Raw genomic sequence first — 24,142 nt, 5'->3', positions numbered from 1 at the left:
TCTCTTACAAAAGCACTAATCCTGTGTCAGGGCACTACCTGCATAATCTCATCAAACCCTGATTTCCTCCCAAAGGCTCCACCTCCAAATAGCATCTACATATGCATCTAGGGATTAAAAATGAACAGGGACATTCTAATGAGAGCAGGTATCCACTTCCAGTTTGTAAAAACTTCTCAGTGCTTCCACAATTGCCAATGCAGGACAAAAGCAGAGAGAGCATTGTGAATCTCAGCCTAGTTCTAGAAGCTTCTGCCTGAAAGTAACACATGTCACTTCCACTCACATTTCACCAGCCAAAGCAGGTGTTTCCATGTGTAAATCAAAGACAACACAGATACACAATCTTCCCACATTTAGAAAGTGAAGGCTGAAAGCAGCTATCCAACACCACTAACTCCCATGAGGGCTACTAACTCCCATGAGGGCTACATTTTGAGGTTACTAATCTCTTCCCAGCATTTACTAGAAATTATTCACCTGTAAGACTCTTGACAGGCTTCATAGCACACATTTCAGGAAACACATAGAGTGATACTATTTAATTATGCAAATTGCATGTGTGATAATTTAAAAATATATATATTTTTTATTTAAATTTTCCCCCTTAACTACTGAGAAATATCCACAGTGAACAAAATATATTATAGTGCATGCTTGCCAAAACTAGTATATAATGTTGTATAAAATGGGCACTCTTAAGAGCCTCTGTTTGGCCAGTGCATAAAACCAATTATTTATAATAATTTCTGCCATCAACAAATGCCCCACACCATTTGATAAGAGCAGGACCCTGATCAATTCAAGTAAATTAACATTCCTGTCTGAATGGACTCATCCGGTCCAAGTACAAATTCATGTGTCAATGGTAGAAAGGCCCAATGACCTACTGACTGAAAAATACAAACTGTATCATTTTGTTTTCCAAATAACAAGCATTGATTGCAGTGCTAGAAAGGTCACTTGTCATCAGCTCAGTCATTGACCTACTGGCAAATTGCAGCCTGTCACTCCACAGTAAGCCTGGCCCATCATAGGAACTAAGGGATGTTTGATTTATAGAGGAAAATTAGAGAGGCAATGCCATTTTCACAAGGTGTGCATTCAACAGGATGAAATCCTTTACAAGGATTTCAAAATTTCCCAAGATGACCATTCAAAGCCCCATTTCAAAATATTTACTTAAAAAGTGGTGTCTGAACCCCGTCTATGTCTTCCAAATCTTATAGTAAGGATTTCAGTATCTTAAATATTTTCTATAAATAACAAACTGGAAAAATTACACTTTCAAGTTTCCTAGAATGAATTAGGTGAGATGTAATTAAGAAACAACCCTATATTAGAGAATTTAAAACATACAAATAAGGACTAACCATTTGAAAAAGAAATTTCCATTGATATTCTCTCTAAAAGTGCTACTGTCTTAATATGCTATCCCACATTCCTCACTCAGACACTTACAACTACATAATCAGTTGTTTCAATTTGTCCACCCACCAGATAGAGGCATTATGATTGTCCAGCAGACAATTAATTAAATAGCCATATTTATTTCTCTTTCAACCACTTAAGCTTTGAAATATCGTGTTAAGATATAATTTGTCACAATCTCTTAGAATAAAGTATTGCTTAACTAGGCATTAAAGTCCACTTATTTAAGATAATGATCTGTACAATCATTTACTACAGTTTGCCAAGAAATTTCATATGAATTTTTCTGTGTTCAGTACCATATTATAGACAGGATATAAATGCATGCAGAAAGGTATCTAAAAATAAAATTTAATAATTCTTTATGCACCTTCTTACAAATTTTAGCTAACCACCAAAATATCTACCAATAGGATAAAGATCTTTATACTTGAGCTATCCACTGAGGCATAAAACCACAGCATGAAGTATTTGTCCTATTTTAGAAAGTCCTAAAATTATATATCCCTGCATTTAGTCCCTCCAAATCAGAATTATATAAGTCTGCTGGCTCCTCTAACACTCTCCAGTTATGACCAAGAATAATCAAGATATACTCAGAAAGGGAAGTCATGATGCAACCTGGATTTTGGAAATATAAATATTTTCAATTCGAGTTGACAGAAATAGCATTTGACTAAAATGCATTACTGGCGAAAAACCACACTGGCATGGCACAAAATTGGTATGCCTCAATAGAGTGCCTGTTTCCCCACATTCCACTGCAAGTTTTCTTTGGCTACAAAAGTACAAAAAAGATGAGAATGTATAATAATTACTTATCTACTTCTTACCTAGACTTAATTGTTAACATCTTAACATTTGCATGTCTTCTTTCTCTCTAGACACTCACAATTGCTTCTACACAGTCATCCAAACACTTATTCCTTCATACTTTGGCATGAAATCTTCTAAAGATAAGGGTATACTCTAACATATTCATGTGGTTTTATAGTACATATTTTTTAATCAGATTTCCTTCCTACAGCTTTTCCTAATATAATCTTTATCAGAAATTCTGAATTTTCCTCTTCACGTAGTTGAATATGTTCTTTTCTCCTACAGAAATGGCAATCCCTTCTCCTTGCTTCACATCTTTCACAAGCTCAGCAGTCTTTAAGTCTGTCCTCTGGCCTCTCTTCTCTTCCCCATCTAGGTCACCTGCAACTTTCTGAATAGCTCAGTGCATGCCCTGTTCTGTCCCCACCCTTCCTGGTCTTTAGACAGGATGGTCCTCTGTCTACTCTTCTAACCTGCTCCAGCCTCACTCTTCATGCCCTTGTGCCCTCTTCTGAAGCCGCTTCCTCCTGGAAGCTCTCTCTGCTTGCCCTTGCCCCACTGACCTCTGTCTGGGTAGCAGCCTGGTCAGGCTCAGAATAGCTGGATGCAGTTGCCACAAGAGCATTTCCTTGCCACATCCCTTCTCCAAGACCTGGAAAATGGGGTACTGGTTTATCACTAAATACCCAGTGCCTAGAATTATGACTTGTACATGACAGGTGCTTGAGAAAGAATTTCATTTTGTCCTGGTTTTAAGGTTAACATAACAATCCAAGCCTAACAGTTCTTATTTTCACATACTTAGCTATTCAATTTTTTGGATAGAAAGTCCCAAAGGTACTTCCAGGGAATCTTTCAATGGCTTGGTCTGACACAGAATGAGAATGGAACGAATCTGAGCCCTCAGGCTATCCAGAATTTTCCAGGCCTTCTCCATCCTGGCTGTCTGCAGGAGGGCTGCTAGAATGCCATCTGCTGGAATTCATTCACCTGCCAGTGGGCTGTGCCAACTGCATGACAATGGTCCACCCCAAACCCATCTTTCCCCAAAGGCACCTCCTCCCCATAAAGAGAGCTTCTGTGGACTGTCTTAAATCCAGGAGGCAAGTGTTTCTTAGCCCTTGGGCTTTCTGGTCTTTAAATAAATTTTTTTTTAACTAGCCCCATCCCCACTCCATGCCAACCCCCACGGCCCACTGCAGTTCTACTAGGAATCTGTGCTCAGAAAACTGAGGGACTGTCCCTCATAACCCATTGTCCCTTTTCTTGACTCATTGCCAAAGGAGGCTCTTCCATTTCAGTAACCAAGCCCAACACCAGCACCTGTACCACAAAGGCCAGTAAGCGGGACACACAGGACCTGAGTTCCAATCACATCCATAGTGTGCTGGTCTTGGGCCACGGATAATAACTGTCCCACTGCTGATCACTGTGATCCTCACCCCTCCCACCCTCCTCTACTCAGATGCTAACTATAAGACTTACAGCATCAGTCATGAATGGCCCATCTGTTTACTCTAATACTTGGCCTCATATAACTCTTATGAAGTCGTTTCATACAATTTTACAGGGAATCAAGCAAGAAATGAAACTATTAAAATGCATATTTATAAACATAGGCTAATCTGTATACATTTTAGCAAATACTTAATATACAGCTGACTACTATTCTTACTTTTTGTGAGTTTCCCATCTGCCACCACAAGAATTTAAAAGAAATTTAAAGGAAAACATTTGTTGAATACTAGACATAAACTAACAAAATAAATGATCATATATAATGCAATGGCTTATACTGGCTTCCATGAAACAGTTAAATATTAAAAATCAGAACATCCAGGTGTGGTGGTGCATGCCTATAATCCCAGCAGCTCAGGAGGCTGAAGCAGGAGGATTACAAGTTCAAAGCAAACCTCATCAACATAGTGAGGTCCTGAGCAACATAGGGAGACCCTGTCTCTAAATAAAATATAAAAAGGGCTGGGGCTGTAGCTCAGTGGTTAAGTGCCCCTAAGTCCAATCCCCAGTACCAAAAAAAATCAAACAATTTTGTAAACCATTATAGTCTTTATCTCTGAAAGTTTTGGCATATAAAAATAGAATCTCTGAAAATATTCTGTTTAGTGAAATAAGCTAGACTCAGAAAGACACAACTGTATGATTCTACTTACATGAATTCATAGTGACAGAAAGCAGAACAGTGGTGGCTAGGGGTTGAGGGAAGAGGACTATTGTTTAATGGGTATAGATTTTCAGTTTGCAAAGATGTACGCGTTTAGGAGATGCATGGTAGTGCAAGATAAGCAACAATGTGAATGTACTTAATGTCAGTAAACTATACACCTAACAATGATTAAAATGGTAAAATGTGTGCTTTGTATATTTTACATCAACTTTTTTTTAATGAGGTATTGTGAAATGTGATCCATCACCTCGGACCCATCCCTGAGACCTGGCCCAGTAGGAGCCCTTGCACACCCCACTCCCTGCACAACAGCAAGGAATACTCTTGTTTACACCCTTGAAGAAATGAGGACACAGTGTGCCTGGTGGTGTTGAACTAAAAGCTCCCCAGAGAAGACTGATCTGAAATAATTTTTTTTTCTTTCTCATCATCTAAAGTTATTTTTCTAAATTCTGTAACTTAGAAACTGCTGACAGAATACAGCTCCAGTCCAATTTCTTTCACTATGTCTCATCATTTACCATTTAAAAGCTAACTGAAAATTCACTCTAAGGCTCACCAAGGTGATCTGAGTAAGATTTGGGAGGAAGAGTGACTAGATTACATGTGGATGTCAGGCAGGGGCTAGGTACACAGCCCTTGAATGAAGAGTCAAAAATAAACAGTTCCTATATCCCAGGTTCAGGGACTGAAAACATACAGTCAACTAAAATAATGCTAGATCCAGGGCTCCCCACTCAATCATTTTAAGTGTTAATTTTTATTGTAAAGACAGACTGGTCATTAAAGGAAATGATAGAGCAATTATCTCAAATCCACCATCTTGATAAAAACAATAAATATTTTAAGAGAATTCTTTCAACTTTCGTAATCTATTCAAAAATTTTATGAAGACCTATAAATTCTGTTTCTTATTTGCTGTATTGAGAAGATAAAATAATCCTTTGGCACAAAGTGCCTACTTCACAGAAAGTCAAAAATAAACTGAATTCACACCAAATTGCCCTCTGAAAATGACTTAAAAAGAAGAAAAGGAATGTATTCCTTAAATATTATGCTGGGCCAGGGATGAGGATGAGTTCCTGATTTGTATAGTGTGGTCTTGTCTGGTCAACAGCCCTGGGGCAAATTCTGATTGTCTTCCCAAGTCTTCTAGGATCCTGCCTGATTTGATCCCTACCATTACCAGCAAAGCTTACCCTTTGCTCCTGCCCTATACTCGCCTGCATCACTCAGCCTCCAAAGCCACCTGGCCCTGACTTGTTGCAGGTCTCTGTCCACAAACTGCCTCCTCAGAAAAGCTGAACCTGTCTGCTGGTTCCATGGCTCCCTAAGCTCTGATCCAGATGCAGCTTATTCTCCAGGCTCCTAGCACAGTCCACTATACTGTACATTCTCTCTGCTTATTGGTCAAGTGCCTGCCTCCTTCCTGGGATAGAACTGGTGAGAAGACAGAGACTCATCTGCTGTAACCCCAGCACCTACAGTCCACGGTCATCTCCATAAACATACATAGTTATCCCATGCTACCTGTGGGAACAATGACACCAGAATCCATGGATGCTCAACTCCATTATATAAAATGGAATAGTATTTACTATGCACATTGTCTCATATACTTTAATTCATCTCTAGATGACTTACAATAACTAGTGCAATGTGAATGCTCTGTAAAGAGTTGTTGTATTGTTTAGGAAATTATAACAAGAAAACAGTCTGTACTAATTCAGTAAAGATTTTATTTTAAATAATCTCACTCTGCAGTGGGTTGAATCCATGGATGTTGAACCCAGATATGGAAGGAAGACTGTATTACTAATATTTTACACATAAGGAGAGTTAAAACTGAGACTATTAAGAATTTTCCCATGGTCAACTGCTACAAAGAGGTAGAGCCAGCAGCTGGCCAAGGTGGGGCATGCAGATAGCCCCCTCAGTGGAGAGTCTTGATGCTCATTTTGAGAAGATCCAAGAAAACGCCACAGGATGAAAGACTATGCCCTTCACTAGATGTATGTGCTTACATGGGAAGGTCACTCAAGGACACTCAGAAGAGCAAAAACTGGAGACTATTTTTCTCGCCAATAAGCCTGGGTCAAATTTTACTTCTTTGAACTTCAGTTTTGTATGGTATAAAATGAGGATAATGACACCCAGTTTCTCAAGACCATCAAGGACCAAATGATATAAAGCAAAGAAGCCAAATTTGTCAACTGCTAAGTGTCATCTGTGTGTACAAGATTACCTTGTTTCCTAAGACTGATTGATCTGAAAGTCCTGTGCTGCCACATGCTGTGACTTCAGACTTTTTCCTGTCTTTGCTCTTCTTCTTACTGTTTTAAGGAACAAAGCCTATAGGAAAGCTAAATCTGATATTTTATGTGCTACATCTGATGAACTGAATTTTTGATTACCTTTTAAATATTCACTACCTCATTAATAAATGAAGATAAACATGGTTTACAGCATATGATCATGTTTGCCCATCCAAGAACACTCTAATCAGACTGAGAATGTCACATGCTCTGGGAAAGGCATATTTATTTGCTTCATTCAGTGAGGAATCCCAAGCATCAATAACAATGCCTAGCACATAGCAGGTGTTTAATAAATATTTGTAGAGTGTTGACTGATTGAAGAAAAAATGAGATAATTAGACAACTGTCTGAATATTCGGTGCCAAAAAAATATTTCTCACTGGATAGGCAGAGAAATTTAAGGGGAAGAAATCTTTTCAAGCTCATAGTTGTCTTTTCTTCATTACTCACTAAACCCTCTATAAGCTCTGAAGCATGAATATATAGGAAAGTCCTTCCTGGCATGAGGAAAATATGTGCCTGATAAATGCACCGAAAGAGAAAACTTCAATTGCTTTGACTGTCAATCTATCATTTTTCCCCAAATGTGAAGCTAATGATAAACAAATATATGTAGTCATTTTTCTATTTTCTGGGTCATTACACTAAGAGTACAGACAACTGCTCTATCCTCGCCTTTCTGTCTGCCTTTCATATAGGCACCTACATACATGATTTGATCCTTAATCATAGCATCCCCATGAAAACGAGCAATCTCATCATGCCTAACATATAAAGCTAAGTACTGGAAAGCAAAATGAGCTAGCTATAATTTCATGCCGTAGCACTTAGAAGAGTATTAACAGAATTGCCTTTACCAAGAATTAGGATCCAAATTCACTTTTTAGAGGTTCGATATTGTAAGGGGACAATGTAAAGCATAAATAAGTATTAATTCTATAAAATATCAAATAGCTATGGTTATGAGCTACCTTTACATTAACACTATTGGTAAGTTTATTGTTTAAATTTTTTCTGTTTTTTAAAAGAGGGTCACATTTTCTATACAGAAGATATAGATCTTTCCAAATATCAGTTTTACAAAACTTGAGTAGTAAGGTACAAATATTCCATGGTAACAATACACATCAACCACTATCAAATCAAGTAGGTGATTTAATATCATAAAATACTTCTTAGTCATTACTTAATCTATGTGATTATTATACAATGTGCTACAGTGTAAAGAGGGATAGAATTCAACAGTACTTACAAAATGTATCAGGATATTACTTGGATTCTTAATCAAGGTTCTTGTGCTCACTGTAGTAATTCTTATGATAAATTTTTAAAATTTTTGAGTTGGGTTTGTAGCCCAGTGGTAGAGAGCTTGCCTAGCATGTGTGAGTCAGTGGGTGGATCTTCAGCACCACATAAAGTTAAATAAATAAAATAAATGTATTGTGTTCATCTACAACTAAAGATATTTTTTTAAAAAATGTTCCCCATTGCTAATGCAGAGGATCAATCAATATGAAATTAACTTCACACTTATCAATAAAAGAGAAACTAGGTTTGGCATAGTTTACAATCGAGAAAGCCTTTATGATTCAGAGCTAGCTACAAAAGTATAATCTACCATGACATAAATGTTGACCTTAAATATAAAAATTTTAATGAAATGTGGTATTCACTTCCCCTAAATATGTTTTGCCAGAGCTAACATCACTGACTTAGAAAACTATTGAGTCAGTTTTTAGAAAGCTCTATACTGTATTTAAGTTGTTTAAAATGTGATTAATAATAACTTCACACATGAAAATACAGAGAAACAAATCCTGTAGCATTTGACTTAAAACACTGGAGCACCGATGTTAGAAAGGACACAGAAAAAGTAAAAAGCTAAAAATTAAGAAGAAAAATTTTAGTCTCCATCACTTTTAATTTCACCTTGATGGATTAACTGTTAATCAGAATCACAGCAGTAGAACAAAAATTTTGGTATTAAACAATTTAAAAAATGTAATTTTCAATAGATGGGATTTTAAGAGGAAAAACAGAAAATCCTTAATCTTGTTTATTTTCTCTTTGATTTTAATAGCCCAATGTTTGGAAAAACCTACAATTTGAACATGAAAGAAAATGTGAGGTAATGCCTGTATGTGAACAATTACGATAACAATTACAGCATGAATACAGAAAATAATGACAATATATAGCAAGACTCTAAAAAAACCATTCTAGGCTGAAGTTAATCTAACCAATTTAAGAGAGTGGTCACAGAATTTCTCAGAAAGGGCCACACTAAATATAATAGGTTTTGTGGACCAGTCTCTATCTTAATAAGTCACCTTTGCTCTTATAGCTTAAAATCAGCCACAACTGTATTTAAACAAATTAGCATGAGTAAAACTTTGTTCATGGACACTGAAATTTAAATTTCATGTGTCACAAAATATTACTATTCTTTTTTAATTTTTTTCAACCATTTATAAACGTAAGTGCCATTCTCAGCTTGTAAGTCATACAAAAATTTGGCAGCAGGCTGAATCTGCACAGCAGGACATAGTTTGCCAACTCTTGGTCTAAAGCATTATAGAACCAGCCCACACATGGGAGACCAAATACACACTTGCACACACACAGGAAAAAGTCCAACTATATTTTAAATGAACATTTAAATAAAATTAAAGAACTCTATCGTTACATTCAATTTTGACACAGCTTTACCCTGAGAAATATTTTTAAAATTAGCCTTCTAGTTTTGCATGAAAGGACCAGTTTTGGAATCTGCTTTTGAAAGGAATAAATTACATTGCACACATTAATGGAAAAAGGAGAAGAGGAAGAGAAGAAAAAAAAGAAGAAGAAGAAAAAACTCTTGAAACTAAATAGTATTTAAAACTTATGGCTATATATACATGATGGAAACTCAGTATTAAAATCATATTAGGATGGTATAGGATGAATATTTATCCAAAATGTTTTGAACCAGAAGTGTTTGGGATTTGGGATTTTCTTGTATTTTGAAATATTTGTAGACATGATGGAGTATATCTCGGGGCTGGGACCCAAGTCTAAACATGGAATTCATTTATGTTTCCTGTATACCTGTTAACACATAGCCCAAATGTAATTTTATACAATGTATATAACTGTACTTTGACTACAATCCATCATATGAGGGCAAGTGGACAATTTTTCCAATTGTGGAGTGATGTGGATACTCAAAAAGTTTCAGATTTTGAATTGTTTCATATTTCAAGTTTTTAGATTAGGAATGATCAACCTGTGTATGTAAATTCATAAGATCACATGTTCTTATTTCTAAGAACATTGCTTGGAGAATTTAACTTCTTACATATCCGGTTATAATACCCTGGGATTACACTAAGAAAACTGCTCTAAGAACACTTCCAACCTGTCTCACAGCTAGTTATGTATAATCTTAGGTTGTGTAGTTATTGTAGTTTTCTAACTTTTTCCCAAGTAGGTAAAAGTTCATTGAGAGAAAGAGTCCTTTCTTACAATCCTCCATCTCTAAAAGTAATTATCACCATATTTAGCATATGTTAGGGGTCAAAAAAATTACAGTAACTAAAGTTTATTTAATGAAATAGTAGAAAGAGAAATACCAGTGTTTGCAAGCATGTATTATGGCACAAATTTAGTCTGAGAGAACCTCTATCGATTACCCAAAATCTCGCCTGCACCCATCCTTGAAAGCATAGCACAGGGGTATAGATAATGCTTGTGTTACCCTTCATTTACACTCTGACATCCAAACATCCACATATCCAAACAATGAGCTGCACCTTGTGTGTGTTGGGGGGTCGGGAGTGGGGGCTCAGGGAAGGGCTGGGGTCTGGAACAAACTTTCTGTAACCACCAGGAATCAGATGAATTGATGAAAGTGTTAGAAGATGGAAAACAAAGACCTCATGCTGCAAAGGCTTAATTTAACCATAAGTTAATCTACTAATCAACAGAAATAAAATAAAACAGAACATTTAAATGCCCCCACTTTATCGTTCCTAGGCACAAAATCCATCCAACATTAAATATCTGTAAAGTTGCTTGACTGTTGTTCCTTCTACTCTCTCCCTGATTGTTCTACAACACACATGGCTTTTGGTATTTATTACCATTTGTAATGGCCACTGCTGGTAACTCATTCTGCTTAACTTTAAAGAGTGGACTATTTGGGGCTGGAGTTGTGGCTCAGTGGCAAAGCGCTTGCCTAGCATGTGTGAGGCACTGGGTTCGATTCTTAGTACTGCATATAAATAAATAAAATAAAGGTCTATCAACAACTAAAAAATATATATATTAAAAAATTGAGTGGACTATTTAGTGAGAGATGGCAGTATGGTGTGTCAAAAGGTAGAAAAAGGGGACCAAGAAAAGATTTCTTAAGGTGTTTTTATCAGTGGAGGTCTGTCATCTTGTGACAAAAATAGAATCAGCAGCAGCTACAAAAGTTTCTTCAATGTTTAGGCTTCTTTTAAAGTTAATTTTTCAAATAAGACTTCAATAAAAAGGGGTACAATAACAAAATCAACTACCTACAGTGAAAAATCACAAATCCAGGGGCTGGGAGGGTAGCTCAGTGGTAGAGCCCTTGCCTAGCCAGGTTGGGTTCCAACCTCAGCACTGCAAAGAAGAAACCATTACAAATTTTGATCAAGTGAGAAGACAACAAAGCAACTGTGAGTGTGTTTTGTGGAGAAATCAATCAGAACTAAATCTGGCATCCTTCCACCTCCCCAAGCCTCAACTGTCCTAGCCTCTCTGAACATAGGCTGGGCACTCAACAAGAGGGAAAGTCAAGACCCAAAGCCTCCAGGGCAACAAACCTGTCCTGGAAAACTCAGTGATAATAGGAAAAGCACAGTTGTGTCCCCCTCTGACATTTGACTAGAATGGAAGCAGGAACCGGAATTGTGAAAAACAACTTAAGTGTATCATAGATGCCACCACAGCCATATCTGAAAGTACACACACATACAAGACAACAGGAGACAGAGGGGAGAATGTGACCTGCAAGAAACTAGCCAAGAGCTGGAGAGGTTCTGAAGCCTATCAAAGGCACAGTGCTAAAGAACTCAGTGCTCCTTTCTTTGAAATTATAAGGAGTTAAAGGAAAGGCAGGCAGGAATGTGGTGGATGCCATATTGTTAAAGATTAGTAAGAACAGCATTAGATTCTACCTCATGTTTCAAATCTACATTTAAAAAATTAACTTACTAAATGTATTGTTTGCTGCATGTAGGAGCATTAATGAAAAGCTTAAATTCATTAAAAGTACAAAAATTATGTTATATCTGAAATCCAAATCAGAATAATATATTTTACTAGTTTGAATACTGAATGTGATATGCTCATCATTCCATCTGAAGAATGAATCTGCAAATCTGAACTTTTAAAGGGATGTTCAAGGTCACAGGCTGAAAAGGGGATCCAATAAAATGGTCAGGCTGCAATACTACCAGAGTTCATCAGTCACTATCTCCTAGTCTTCTTTCCAAAATACAAGCTGAATTTTTGCTGTTGTTCAGTGAGATAAATGTCTTTCCCTCAGCAGAAAATTCACTAAGTACTTCCACACTGGGAAAATTATGTACATATCCATGCATTGCCATTATATTTTCTGAATGTTTTCAAGACCACTTGCAATCTTCTGAGACTTCCCAAGTATAAACTGAGTCCCTGAGGTTGAGAAATGTTAAGTCACCTCCAAAGTCTCCTATCTGTGACAGCAGAGACTTTGTTATTTGGATTCTCCAAGTAAAATTCCAACCATGAGTCACATTTTCTAGAAAACACATCCATTTTCCATATCTGCTGCTAGGAAAATGATCAACTGTGTGAGGCCCATTAATCTAGTTAAGGTGTACCCAAAGATAAAGGAAATAAACTGTAAGTAGACTGTAAGGAGGGAGATATAAAGTTAAAACTCTTGTAATCAGTCCTCTTAATTATGCCACCTTCACTAGCTAATCAGCCATTGACTGTCACACTCAAAGAAAACACCCTCCATCATTCAACACTATCCAGTGAACATTGATTAATACTCTTGGGTTCCCTTTACTTTAAAAAGAAAACTTAACACTAAAAGCAAACCTGATGGCATCCATGGATCAGAAGTTGGTTTGGTCAAGGTGTTCACTTGCTCCCAATTGAAGTCATCATCTTCAGCTTGACTATATCCACATGTGCTGTATGGCTCATCAAAAAGGCAACCACCTAACATGTGAAAGAATGAAAAGTAACATTAATCGACAACTAGACCTCTTAAAATGAGCTGTGATGATTACACCTACTTGATGCCAGAATCTAATTTAGCCTTTTTTGCTCAGGATCAGTAGATTTCAACATTACTGTATGCTTGCTAAGTATTGCTGAGTATTAACCATTCCTTGCCCTTACCACTATATTCTGTTTCTCTCAAAAAAGAATCTAACATCTATAGAAGAAAATTAAAAGGAAGAAATTTTAAAATTCACATTTTCCAGATGTATAGGAATTTAGAAAATTAACTGTGCATTCAAAACTTTAAGAGAACTTCCCTGAGCATTCAATGGGTTTTCAACAACAACAAAATTTATCATTTGTCCCAAAAAATAGAGAAATGTTTTCATCCACAACACTGGCACAATGGTAGAAGACAAGATGCAGTACAAACTATGGACAAAATACAAAATATTTTTCAAAAGATTATTCTAAAATCTAACATAGAAAAAGCTTTCACTTTAATATTTCAAAGATTTGGGGAGGGGTCTCAAAATTAAAACAGAATATAAATTTACTTTATAGTCCACATAAGGCAAAAATAATTTCAAGAATAAACATGTGGTAAACATCTGCTTAATTTTGCTACTAGGAACAAAGCTATTTAAATAAGGAAACAAAAAATAATAGAGAATGCAGTATATGCAGAGCAGCTCATCTGTTTCAGCATCAACAGCATTCAGCACATTGATGATTGTAGATTTCACCTCACAACCTCTTAAAGGTCCATTACTCTGAATTATTATAGATAGCATCAGCTCTTTATCCAAATGTTTCACATGGGAAGTGTGAGTCATTATATCAACCATATTAATGACTATGAAAATTCTACTATACACTATATAATGGATAATCGATATTATTATCCCATTGCTTAACAATAATAACATATTAATTTAAAATACTAATAGAATTACTTGACAATGAGAATTAAGATCTGGCTCAAGCAGGGCACAGTGGTGTACAACATTAATCCCAGAGTCTAGCGAGGCTGAGGCAGGAGGATTGCGAGTTCAAAACCAGTCTCAGCAAAAGTGAGGTGCTAAGCAACTCAGTGAGACCCTGTCTCTAAATAAAATACAAAATAGGGCTGGGGATGTGGCTCAGTGGTTGAGTGCCCCTGAGTTCAATCCCTGGTACCAAAAAAAAAAAAAAAAAAAGATCTGGCTCAAGAAAACATAAATTTAAGAATATTATTCCACTATGTTTGTAATGAATCCCTGGTGGCAAGAAAATAAATAGAATAGAAAACAGATGTTGGGGATCACCTGATCTAACTTCCATGCAAATGCTCAAGTCAATTCCATAGAGACAGTCTTTGAAAAGTGTGACACTCAAAACTTTGTAACATATACTTATCACACAGACAATGCCCCTTAAAAAGGCCCAAATTTGCTTATTGAGAAGGAAACCCATTTATCTTAGTCCCATCCATGAAGAAATGGTAAAAATATCAGAAAATGCAATCATCTGAAAATAGTTGTGATGTTCTAAGCCTTTATTTCTCTAAGCAAAACATGCTTTTTCCCCCCTTGAATTCCTCCTACTAGATGGGTTTCAGACTTTTAGTAGCATGGCAGCTGTTCTTTGAACACTAGTCCAAAACACCAGAATTCAACTGGCTGCTTCCCCTGACCTCTGCTCTTTCAACAGCCCACATAAGGCACTTGTCCTTTCTGAGCTGCTGGGAGCCTTCATATCCATTCATCCTTTCCATATCACTGCCAGAGTTGTTTATCTTCTATAATGAGGTGATTTTTATGAATTAAAACACAGGACTGACATTCTCCCTAAACCCCACCTCATTTTCAGTGCATCATCGTGGCCTGTGGAGAGCTTTCAGAATACTGACCCTGTTGCTCAGTTACTAGTCATCCTGCCTAAATTTACATTGTAGGTTGAGCATCTCTGACCCAAAAATCCAAAGTCTGCAAAAATCTGAAAATTTCTGAGTATCAATTTGATGCCAAAAGTGAAAAATTTCACACCTGACTTCATGTGATGGGTCACATTCAAAATTCAGGTACACTAAAAATACTGCATAAAATTAGCTTCAGGCTATGTATATAAGGTGTATGTGAAACATAAATGAACTTTGTGTTCAGACTTGGATCCCATCCCCATAGCACCTCATTATGTATATGTAATTTTAAAAAATCCAAATCTAAAACATTTCTGATCCCAAGCACTTCTCACAAGGGATACTCGTCTGTGTCTGCAAATGTGATAGGCATGCTCTCTATGTCTGCCTCCCGAGTGCTGTTAAATGTTACATGGGGCAGAGTCCAGGAACTTTGAACTGTTTTAAATGGTCTCTCCCAGCTTTCTAACCTTTTCTTAAGTCATTAGTTCCAGGGATGAGGGTGAAATCAACTCAATGACTTCACTAATATTTCTAACACTTCTAGTCTCAAGTAAACCTTCATCTGGAAACATAAAATTCATTATAAAGGGTAGAGCACTGAACTCAAAAGTTTTACCTTGACAACCATCAATCATTTGTATTTCCCTCTTACTGGGTTTTAATAAGTTCAGATGCAAAGAGAATTCATTGAGTGCCTAATGCTAACAACTTTCCAATTTAGGATAAAAAATGATAAAAGACTGCACAAAATGTAATGGTATTTCCCCCCCACCTTAGTTGCAAACCCTAATTTTGATTCAGAGAATAGCTTCAAGTACTAAAGGGATAATCCCATCAGCAATGCCATGAAAAATAGTCCAGAAGAATGAAATAATCATAAATTTTGATATAAAGGGACTTCATGGAAACAGCACTCCTGTGGAAGTCCTTTCATGAAATCTTAAACAGAGAGAAATAACTATAAACATCCACCGAACAGCAAATGCTGGTTAAATATCTAGTTTACAAGACGGCTGCTGGCATTGAAGATGGACCCAGATACCAAGGCAATAGCATGTGTGGCTGAGAGAAAACCCAGTAGACCAATACAAGGCCTGTGAGGGGATATAACTTTACCATTACACAAAGCTGTTTTATCACTTGAAAGGAAATATAAAAATATGATATAGTTCTTTTTGGACCCATGTCTGGTTACTTAACCCCTTGAAAATAGAATCAACCATAGAAATTCCGATGGTCCTAGGATATACCCCCATGCACAACAATCTTTATTGGTGGGACCATGAAGATAGCAAAGGTGATTTTTTTTCAGCTAAATAAGATTAAAGGAAGTAACAACTGAATTAAAACAACCAATTAAAAAGAGAGCAATTAAGTTTTGGGTTTTCAGGGCAGCTGGCAAAGCAACAAAATATATACTCTCTGGAGTCAAACCCCCAGATATATTTTCATGAAAACTATAGATTTTAAGAAATGGTATCTGAAAAGGCCATGGACAGGGTAGGAATAATGCTCAAAAGTAATACTGATTTTCTAACTATATATTTCTTGCCTTGGTATTCCCTAGAGCTGCTACTTACTAAGCACCCAGTGAACACTTTTTAAAAGAAGAAGCAATGAATCCCCCCAAATTCTATGTAGGATGTAGCTGCAATAATTTTTGCCTGGAAATTTTTAAAAGAAGTGTAATGTAACTTCCATCAAAATGATAAAAACAATCTTTATACAGACTCACAAAATACCTTGCCTAATTCTTCTGGGGGTATCCCAACATAAAACAGCTGGAAAAGGTGACTAATCACTGAACATGTTCATTTTTATTATGGTTGAAACTATAAGCCAGTTAAATGTTAATGAAGTCTCCACAAATTATGGCTTTAACTTTTTTTTATCCTGGCAATAATTAGATGGCAAGGCTAGTTGCCTATAAAGGTCACTCCTCATTTATGAAAATAAAATATTGTCATTTGCATATTGAACAAAATTTAACTTTCTTCTTTCTTTGGAGTAGCAGAAATGACTACAATAATAGTATGAAATCTTTAAGGTATAAAGTGTGAAGAACTGGCCTGCTTTTACCCAAAAGGGAACCCTATGAAATCTTTTATGTCATCATTCAATGTCCTACTGAATCTCCAGGCCTGGAGAAAAGACAAAGGAAGACAAACTGACAAGGATTAGGGCCAACCATTGAAAGATATTGTTAAAATTTGTTTTTGATTGTGATCCATTCATGCCATCTTGACCCAGCTCTCAAGCATGCACTCTTCATTAACCAAATGTATCTCTACCGAGATGTGTGAATATTTTTTACTATGTTCCACCTGGTTTTGCAATAGGCAGCTCTAGATCTACTAAAGTGATTTCAGGATTCCTTCAAAGTTGCTACTTGTAGTCTGTAAGATTTGGGAGTGAGAGCTGCTACTTAAGACTGTTTCTTTAGCTTGAAGTTATTAATCAACACTCAATATACTCAATACTCAGAGAAAAACCCCTTATCTACAAAGTTCTTTGCTACTGAAAGCTACTATTGCCTCATATGGACCTGGTATCATCTACATGCTATCTAAGAGATAATATGGCTATTATTTATTCTTCACAGCCAGAGAAAGACACTTATCTCAAGATGTCTGATTCAAAGAACTCACTGCAAAACCAAAACCATGCAATTATGTATATGTATCATCTCATTTAATTTTCCTAAAGAACTATCTGTGTACCAGTTATCAACATATATTATACCTCTCAAGTCTATACACACCTTTCATCACTTTCTCTGTAAAAATGTGTCAGGCTCAATGCGCCAGAAGATAAGATTCTCAGTAGAGGGTGTGGGACAGACCCTGCATGAAGGAGGGGTTGGCTTCACTCAACTCCCTGGCAGGATCCTCAGCACACCATGTAGGGGACTTCTTGGAGCCTGACTCCTCCAGCGATGGCAAGCCTCTGCACCTCTTCTGGGGATTGTAGCAGCAGGCTCCAGTGGAATACCTCCCATTCACAGCTTTTTCTGCCCCCTGCTTCCCCTCCAAAAAGGCATATTCCCTCCAAAGTTTGCAGGTACAGCCTTATAGTGACTACTCTTCCATCCACTGGGCCACAGCCCTGCCCTGGGTCTCCTGCTTGGCTCTACATCTGCCAAGATGTATGAACAGAGGCTGTTCCAATACATCTACTATTCCTTTATTCTGTAGAGCACTCATTCATCTGTACTACCCCAAGCTCTCCTATTCTAGTACCTCATTATAGTTCTTTCTTTCCCCCTTCCTCCCTCCCTCTCTTCATCCCTTCATTCTTTGTTTCCTTTTTTCTTTCTTCATCCCAAGTCCTTTGTCACTTTTTGAGACAAAATCTTGCTGAGTTCATGTGGCTGGCCTACGTCAGCCTTTTAAGACACTGGGATTACAGGTATACACCACCAGGTTCAGCAAGTTTATTATTCTTTATATTAAATTTTCCCTATCCAAGTTACTGTACTGTTTCTGTCTCCTGACTGAATCCTGAACAATGCATTCCTATTTTTACAAATGACAGTTTTAGGTGGTCAGATAGCTCCCCAAAACATCCCAGAGTTTCAGTGCAGGGCTAGTAATTCAACCAAGGTCTGCATCTAAAGTCCACGCTCTTTCAAGTCTATGAATTTTCACTTATATCTATCAAGTAAGTAAACAACACACTGACTAATAAATGAACTGTACTGTAAATAAGCTCCTGAAAGTGCTGCTTCTAAGAAGCAGTGGAGGACAATCAAATGTTAATTTCATAAACCTTTAAGATAAACACACATTTTGAATTGTTCTGCCTTTTACAGGTTAAATTGACTTATACACCCTAGGCAATCATTCCTATTGTTGTAATTATAGTCCATTTAAAGTTATTTTGTAAAAAGACTATAAGACTCCTTGAGGAGTTTTCTGGAACATTTTCTCATTTGTTCTAAATACAGAATGACCCCATTTAAGGCAGCTTTTATCAAATGCAAAAAGTATTAAATGGCTCTCTCCATAGAGAACACAGATCAAAAAATAGTACTAAAGTACCCCCCCAGAAGAATTAATGTTCTATGTTCTATTTTCCTAAAATACATGCAATCTCAGGTGGTCCTATCCGCTTGTTTCAGATTTTAAAACTGTGTTAGATAAGTGGCTACACAATTCAAAGGATAAACAGAAAATGAACTATAATAGACATAATTGTTTTAAGAGTTAAAGAAAAAACCTATACCAACATGCCAGAGTCCTTGCTTTCTTCTTATAAATCACACTGACATCTACATTTAATTGCCTGCCAAACAATAAAAGTATATAATGCCTCTTAAACTTTGAGTGTGCTGGAGATGTTTAGTGAATCAGACACTAAGCATTATAGAAATGCTCTCCTACGTAATTTAATCTAGCAAGCAGCTTTTACACATCGTACAGGCATTTAAATGGCTAATGCTGTGGCTTTATTGTAAAAAGCTTCATTTGCCCATGGATATATCTTACATAATACAAAGAAAGTGAGTTGTCTTGCTCTTAAAATATCTATGGCTTATTACACTTACCTCATACTTCATTTTATCACAATCAATGGATTCCTAATTTTTAAAAATGCTGGATAGCAACAAATAGCCACATATTTTTCTTATTGATCATAAAATCTGGTTAAACTAAATGGGTAATGGTATTTTTTCTATTTCTAAATGTTGTGTAGAGCCAATTTATTAAGAACTTCAGTGTCTCCATTTTTCCATATGCAAATAAATACCTCATAGAACTGCTACTGGATTTAATAAGAACACTTATATGAATTTTCTGTGTAAATCTGAAACTACCTGAGAATACTAAGATATTCTTATTCCTTGCACCACAATATAGAAAACTATAGTGTAGGAAACAGTTGTCTACCTCCCTAGTAATCGATTTGGAAAGGAAAAGAAAATGATGGACAATTTGCCAGAATGTCCTAGTAGACACTCAGACCTACATCAGTATTTACCATCTGCTCTCTGCAGTGGTTTGTGTCCTGAGCCCTACATTGCAGCAGTGATTCTCATGGACAATTCTGGGCCTGCTACATCCCTGAACTACATTAGAAGATTCTCAATTCCCCTCCCCCAAATTCCTGAATCAGAAACTCTGGGATTGGGAAAGTACCCTCTGCTTTAACATGCCTCCCAGGGATTCTGAGGTACCCTGATAGCCACAGTTCTAGACTAACCTATTTAACCAGAATATTCTGGGAGCAACCCCAGAAGATTTTTTAAAAGGCCCTTTTAAAAAAGGCCCCAGAATAATATAATAGTTGACCTAGTTTAGAAAGGGTGCTCTAGATCAAACATGTTTAAGCATATATACACAATGGAATTTTACTCAGCAATAAAAGAGGATAAAATCATGGCATCTGCAGGTAAATGGATGGCGTTGGAGAAGATAATGCTAAGTGAAGTTAGCCAATCCCAAAAAAACAAATGCCAAATGTTTTCTCTGATATAAGGAGGATGACTCATAGTGGGGTAGAGAGGGGGAGCATGGGAGGAATAGATGAATTCTAGATAGAGAAGAGGGGTGGGAAGGAAGGGGAGGGAGCAGGGAATTAGCAAGGATGGTGGAATGGGATGGACATCATTATCCAAAGCACATGTATTGAAAACACGAATTGGGTGTCAACATACTTTATATACAAACAGAGATAAGAAAAATTGTGGTCTATATGTGTAATAAGAATTGTAATGCATTCCACTGTCATGTATTTTAAAAAATAAAGTCAATTAAAAAAAGAAAGCATATTATTTGTTTTTTTAAACAGCCATGACCATTCTATATTTACTTACAAACTGTATGCATGTAGTACTCTGAATATGCTGATTATGATAAGTATGCATATAATTGACTTTTTAAAGCATTTTTAGAAAATATAAATATAAGTTGAGATTCAGACTTTTCTTTCATTTTCTTTCATTTGTCAATGGATTATACTGTATTGCTCAAAAGGGACATGGAAGAAAAGCCTTTTGGAGGTTGGTGCTTGGAATAACTTAATAATTTAGTCGTAAATCTCTCTCAGATAAATTAGGAAAACAAAATAGCACAGCTGGATCAAAGTGTTGCTCTAATTTTCTGCTAAGAAAGCCCTGAACTGTCATTTTTCTAAGTGGAACTACTCAATAAGAAGAGATATCCTACATGGAAAATGATCCTGGTTACTGGTCAGAAGTACCCAGGAAATTAATGAAAAGCAGAATTTCATTTAATGCACTCCTGCCAGTTTAATATGATTTATAAATCTATCTCTTGATGATTTTATTAGCATAAAATCATTATTTGGAACAGCTGATAAAATAAAGTCCTGAATTCACCAATGAGCAGTGCAGTCAAATCAATTGTTTATGTTCAGTTTAAAAGAGCCATCCAATTCCCTGGTCGATGATTAACCTAAGCTCACCTAAATGAATATCCTCAATGAACATTTTTTTAACCCATTTACAATCACTAAGTAGAATTGACGTATTAGGAAACAGTAAACATAATTTCATATATCCTCTTGGCAAAACATTCATTCCAATTTGCTCTCATTAGGAGAATCACTCAACTAACATCAGGTAACTTGTACAGCTGACTGTACTGAAGGGGATCAGGGACCTGGGGTATATTAAGTCCTGGATCTGCCAGTTATATGTCTCTTGTTCCCTGAACAAGAAGGAGATGAGCAGTCCTCCCAGTGGAGATGCACTTTATCTAGATGATTTCAGTGAAGAAAAGGGAGGAGTGTGAGATAGAGAAAAGTCAATGTACTTGGTCCAGGAGCCTAATAGTCATATGTCCCAGAAAAGCTGGAACTGAACAGGTGCTCCCTCGATCTCACCCAGTTGGTCTCCATTCCTTCATGCCTTTCTTAGCATGGCATCCTGTTGGGGTCAGTGTAATTCTCACGTCTAAATATCTGAATGTTTTACTAAACATCAGTCCAAACTCTAAACCACCTAATTCTGTGCTCAAACAAGAAAATAGATATTCCAATGCCAAGGGGACCCTAGAGTGGCCCTGTTGAAATTACTGAGAAACAGTATGTTAATCTTCAATGCAGAATTTCCCTAATAGGTTTTTAGGGACAATTCTGACTGTGGGCAAATCTCTGAAGATTTATGCTCTACAGAATATAATTCCTTCATAACATCTATCACCTATTGCCTGGGAAACTGGGAAGGTTAAATTTGGTGGTGCTGGCGTAAGTGGGGTCGTTCATACAAGATGATGACTATAAAAGAAAGTCACAGCTATGTTTGGTTCATATCATACAAAACAGGAAGAAAGAGTAATAGAAATGTCTTTATCCACACTGCATTGGTTGGGTCACCTAACTCTCTGCCCAACATCTTATGCCCTTCATTGTTTCTCTTCTCAGTTTCCCATCCTCCCCCACAATTTGAGTTTCAGCTCAGGTCCCCACTTGATTTGAATCATTCCCTCATGTCTGCCCCCTCCAGCAATTCCACACATTCCCTGCAAGCTGAATTTTATAAATGCATAGTTTTAAATACTCTCCCTCTACTTAAATCTATTCATCAGCTCCTTACTGCCTATGGGATAACACTCAAGTTTTATCATGTGACATATGTTGTTTTTCTGATTTGACCCAATTTACCTTTTCATCTTCTTTTCTTACTTCTGCTTCCCTTTAATTTTACACTCTAGTAATTCCCAGCTATCCCTACATTCACCTCCAATGACCATGCTGCCATATGCCACCATCTGCTTATGCAGTCCCTGCACCTACTCAAGACTTTCCCCACCCTGAGCCCAGAGTCTACCTTAAAAACTCTATTACAATAATTAAATCCCAGCTCAGAGGCCATCTCACATAGAAACCTGATCTTTTCACAGATAAAATCAATCACTCCTTCCTGTGGACCACCATGGCAAAATATATCCGTCTTCTTGATGTTCTTAGAGTTCTACTGTGGGGCCACAGAACTGGACGTGTTTGCCTTCTCTACTGCACTGTGAGCTCCAAAAACCAGCACAAGGTTTTTTGTTCATCTCCATATCCCTGTCCCAATCCTAGAAAAATACTTGCAAATCATTAAATATCTGCTGGACTTAACAGAATTGTGTGAAGTTTTTTGTAATACAGGTAAGAACAAAAACTGCTTACCGGTCTCTTTGTTAGAAAGAAACACTGATGAAAAAGCATCTAATTTAACAAATTATTCGATTTAACAAATCTCAGGCTACACCAATAGAAGATGAAATCTTGACTCTAGAATTTATCTCTTCGATCTGACTTATGGCAACCCCCTCCCTTTCTCAGCCCTAGGGCTCCTAAGGACTTGGTGACAGGCATTAGGTAAGGTACTAGGGAGGAAAGGGAAGAGAACTAGAGGGAAGAGACAGAGGATAAAAAAGTCCTTGTCCTCAAGGAAGATAACTCAGGGAACACAGGTAGTTAAAAGGGGAGGGAATTCAAACTACCACAGGAGCCAAGAGAAAGAAAAATAAGTTTCCTGAAGGTCTCCTTTTCCTAAATGGTCCAGATAAAATGCAAACCAGAGAGTCGGCCACTAGATGTAACAATCTACTAGATACCCCTGGCCTCCTATTCTAAGAATCTGCATAATGAGGCTGGTATTTGGCAGACCTCAGCATAAGTCAACAAAAAGCATAGAGATTTTGTGTGTATCCTACTGGAGCTCTGGTTTAATGTCTCAGTTGTGTTTGATTTTAAGTTTTAAACATAAAAAGAATGTTAATGATTACATATTATGCATCTTTCAAGTTTATGAAACATAAAAGTAGTTAATGCTTACTCAATATCAAATTTAGCCACTCACCATAAAGAAAGGATGCTTTGAAGAAAAGTAATTTGTTCCATAATTTTTAAGATTAGAAAGCTGAATTCCATGCAAAATTCTCCAAGCCTAGAGCAATATTCACAAGGCACAAAAGTTAACATGAATCAGCTTTCCTAGCAGTCATTTCACATGATCAATTAGTTGCTAAAATATAGGGAATTAAGGACATTAACCCTTCTAGAGGTCAACATGGTTGGAGTATATTTCTTGTTCTAATTGAGTGTTTATTTGATATTCTCTTTACTTTTTAGCAGGTATTTTACCACTGTCTAAAGATAGCAAGCCATCTGAGAAAATGGCCCTGGACCAGGAAGGAGAAGTCTGGGTCCCAGACCTGTCCCTGCCTGCATATGGCTTTGGGCAAGACAACCAGGCACCAAAGAGGAAATGTGATGAAAAGGATATAACTCTGTCACCAAAAA

The 24,142-nt window shown here is 36.9% G+C and overlaps 1 protein-coding gene across 7 annotated transcripts in view; it reads right to left on the bottom strand.

Moving 5' to 3' along the window:
- Ptprm (protein tyrosine phosphatase receptor type M) overlaps positions 1-24,142 on the bottom strand; it is an 821,378-nt gene that overhangs the window by 640,578 nt on the left and 156,658 nt on the right. For all 7 annotated transcript variants that reach the window (XM_058586457.1, XM_058586454.1, XM_058586456.1 and 4 more), the window contains exon 2: positions 12,856-12,978. In XM_058586457.1, the coding sequence (XP_058442440.1) occupies positions 12,856-12,978 (123 nt within the window). The remainder of the gene's footprint in view (positions 1-12,855; positions 12,979-24,142) is intronic.

This window comes from Marmota monax, unplaced genomic scaffold (genome assembly GCF_021218885.2).
Source record: "Marmota monax isolate L192 unplaced genomic scaffold, Marmota_monax_Labrador192_F-V1.1 WCK01_AAM20220418_F8-fsc00103, whole genome shotgun sequence".
NCBI classification, from domain to species: Eukaryota; Metazoa; Chordata; class Mammalia; order Rodentia; family Sciuridae; genus Marmota; species Marmota monax.
This window is presented reverse-complemented; position numbering and strand designations above follow the sequence as displayed.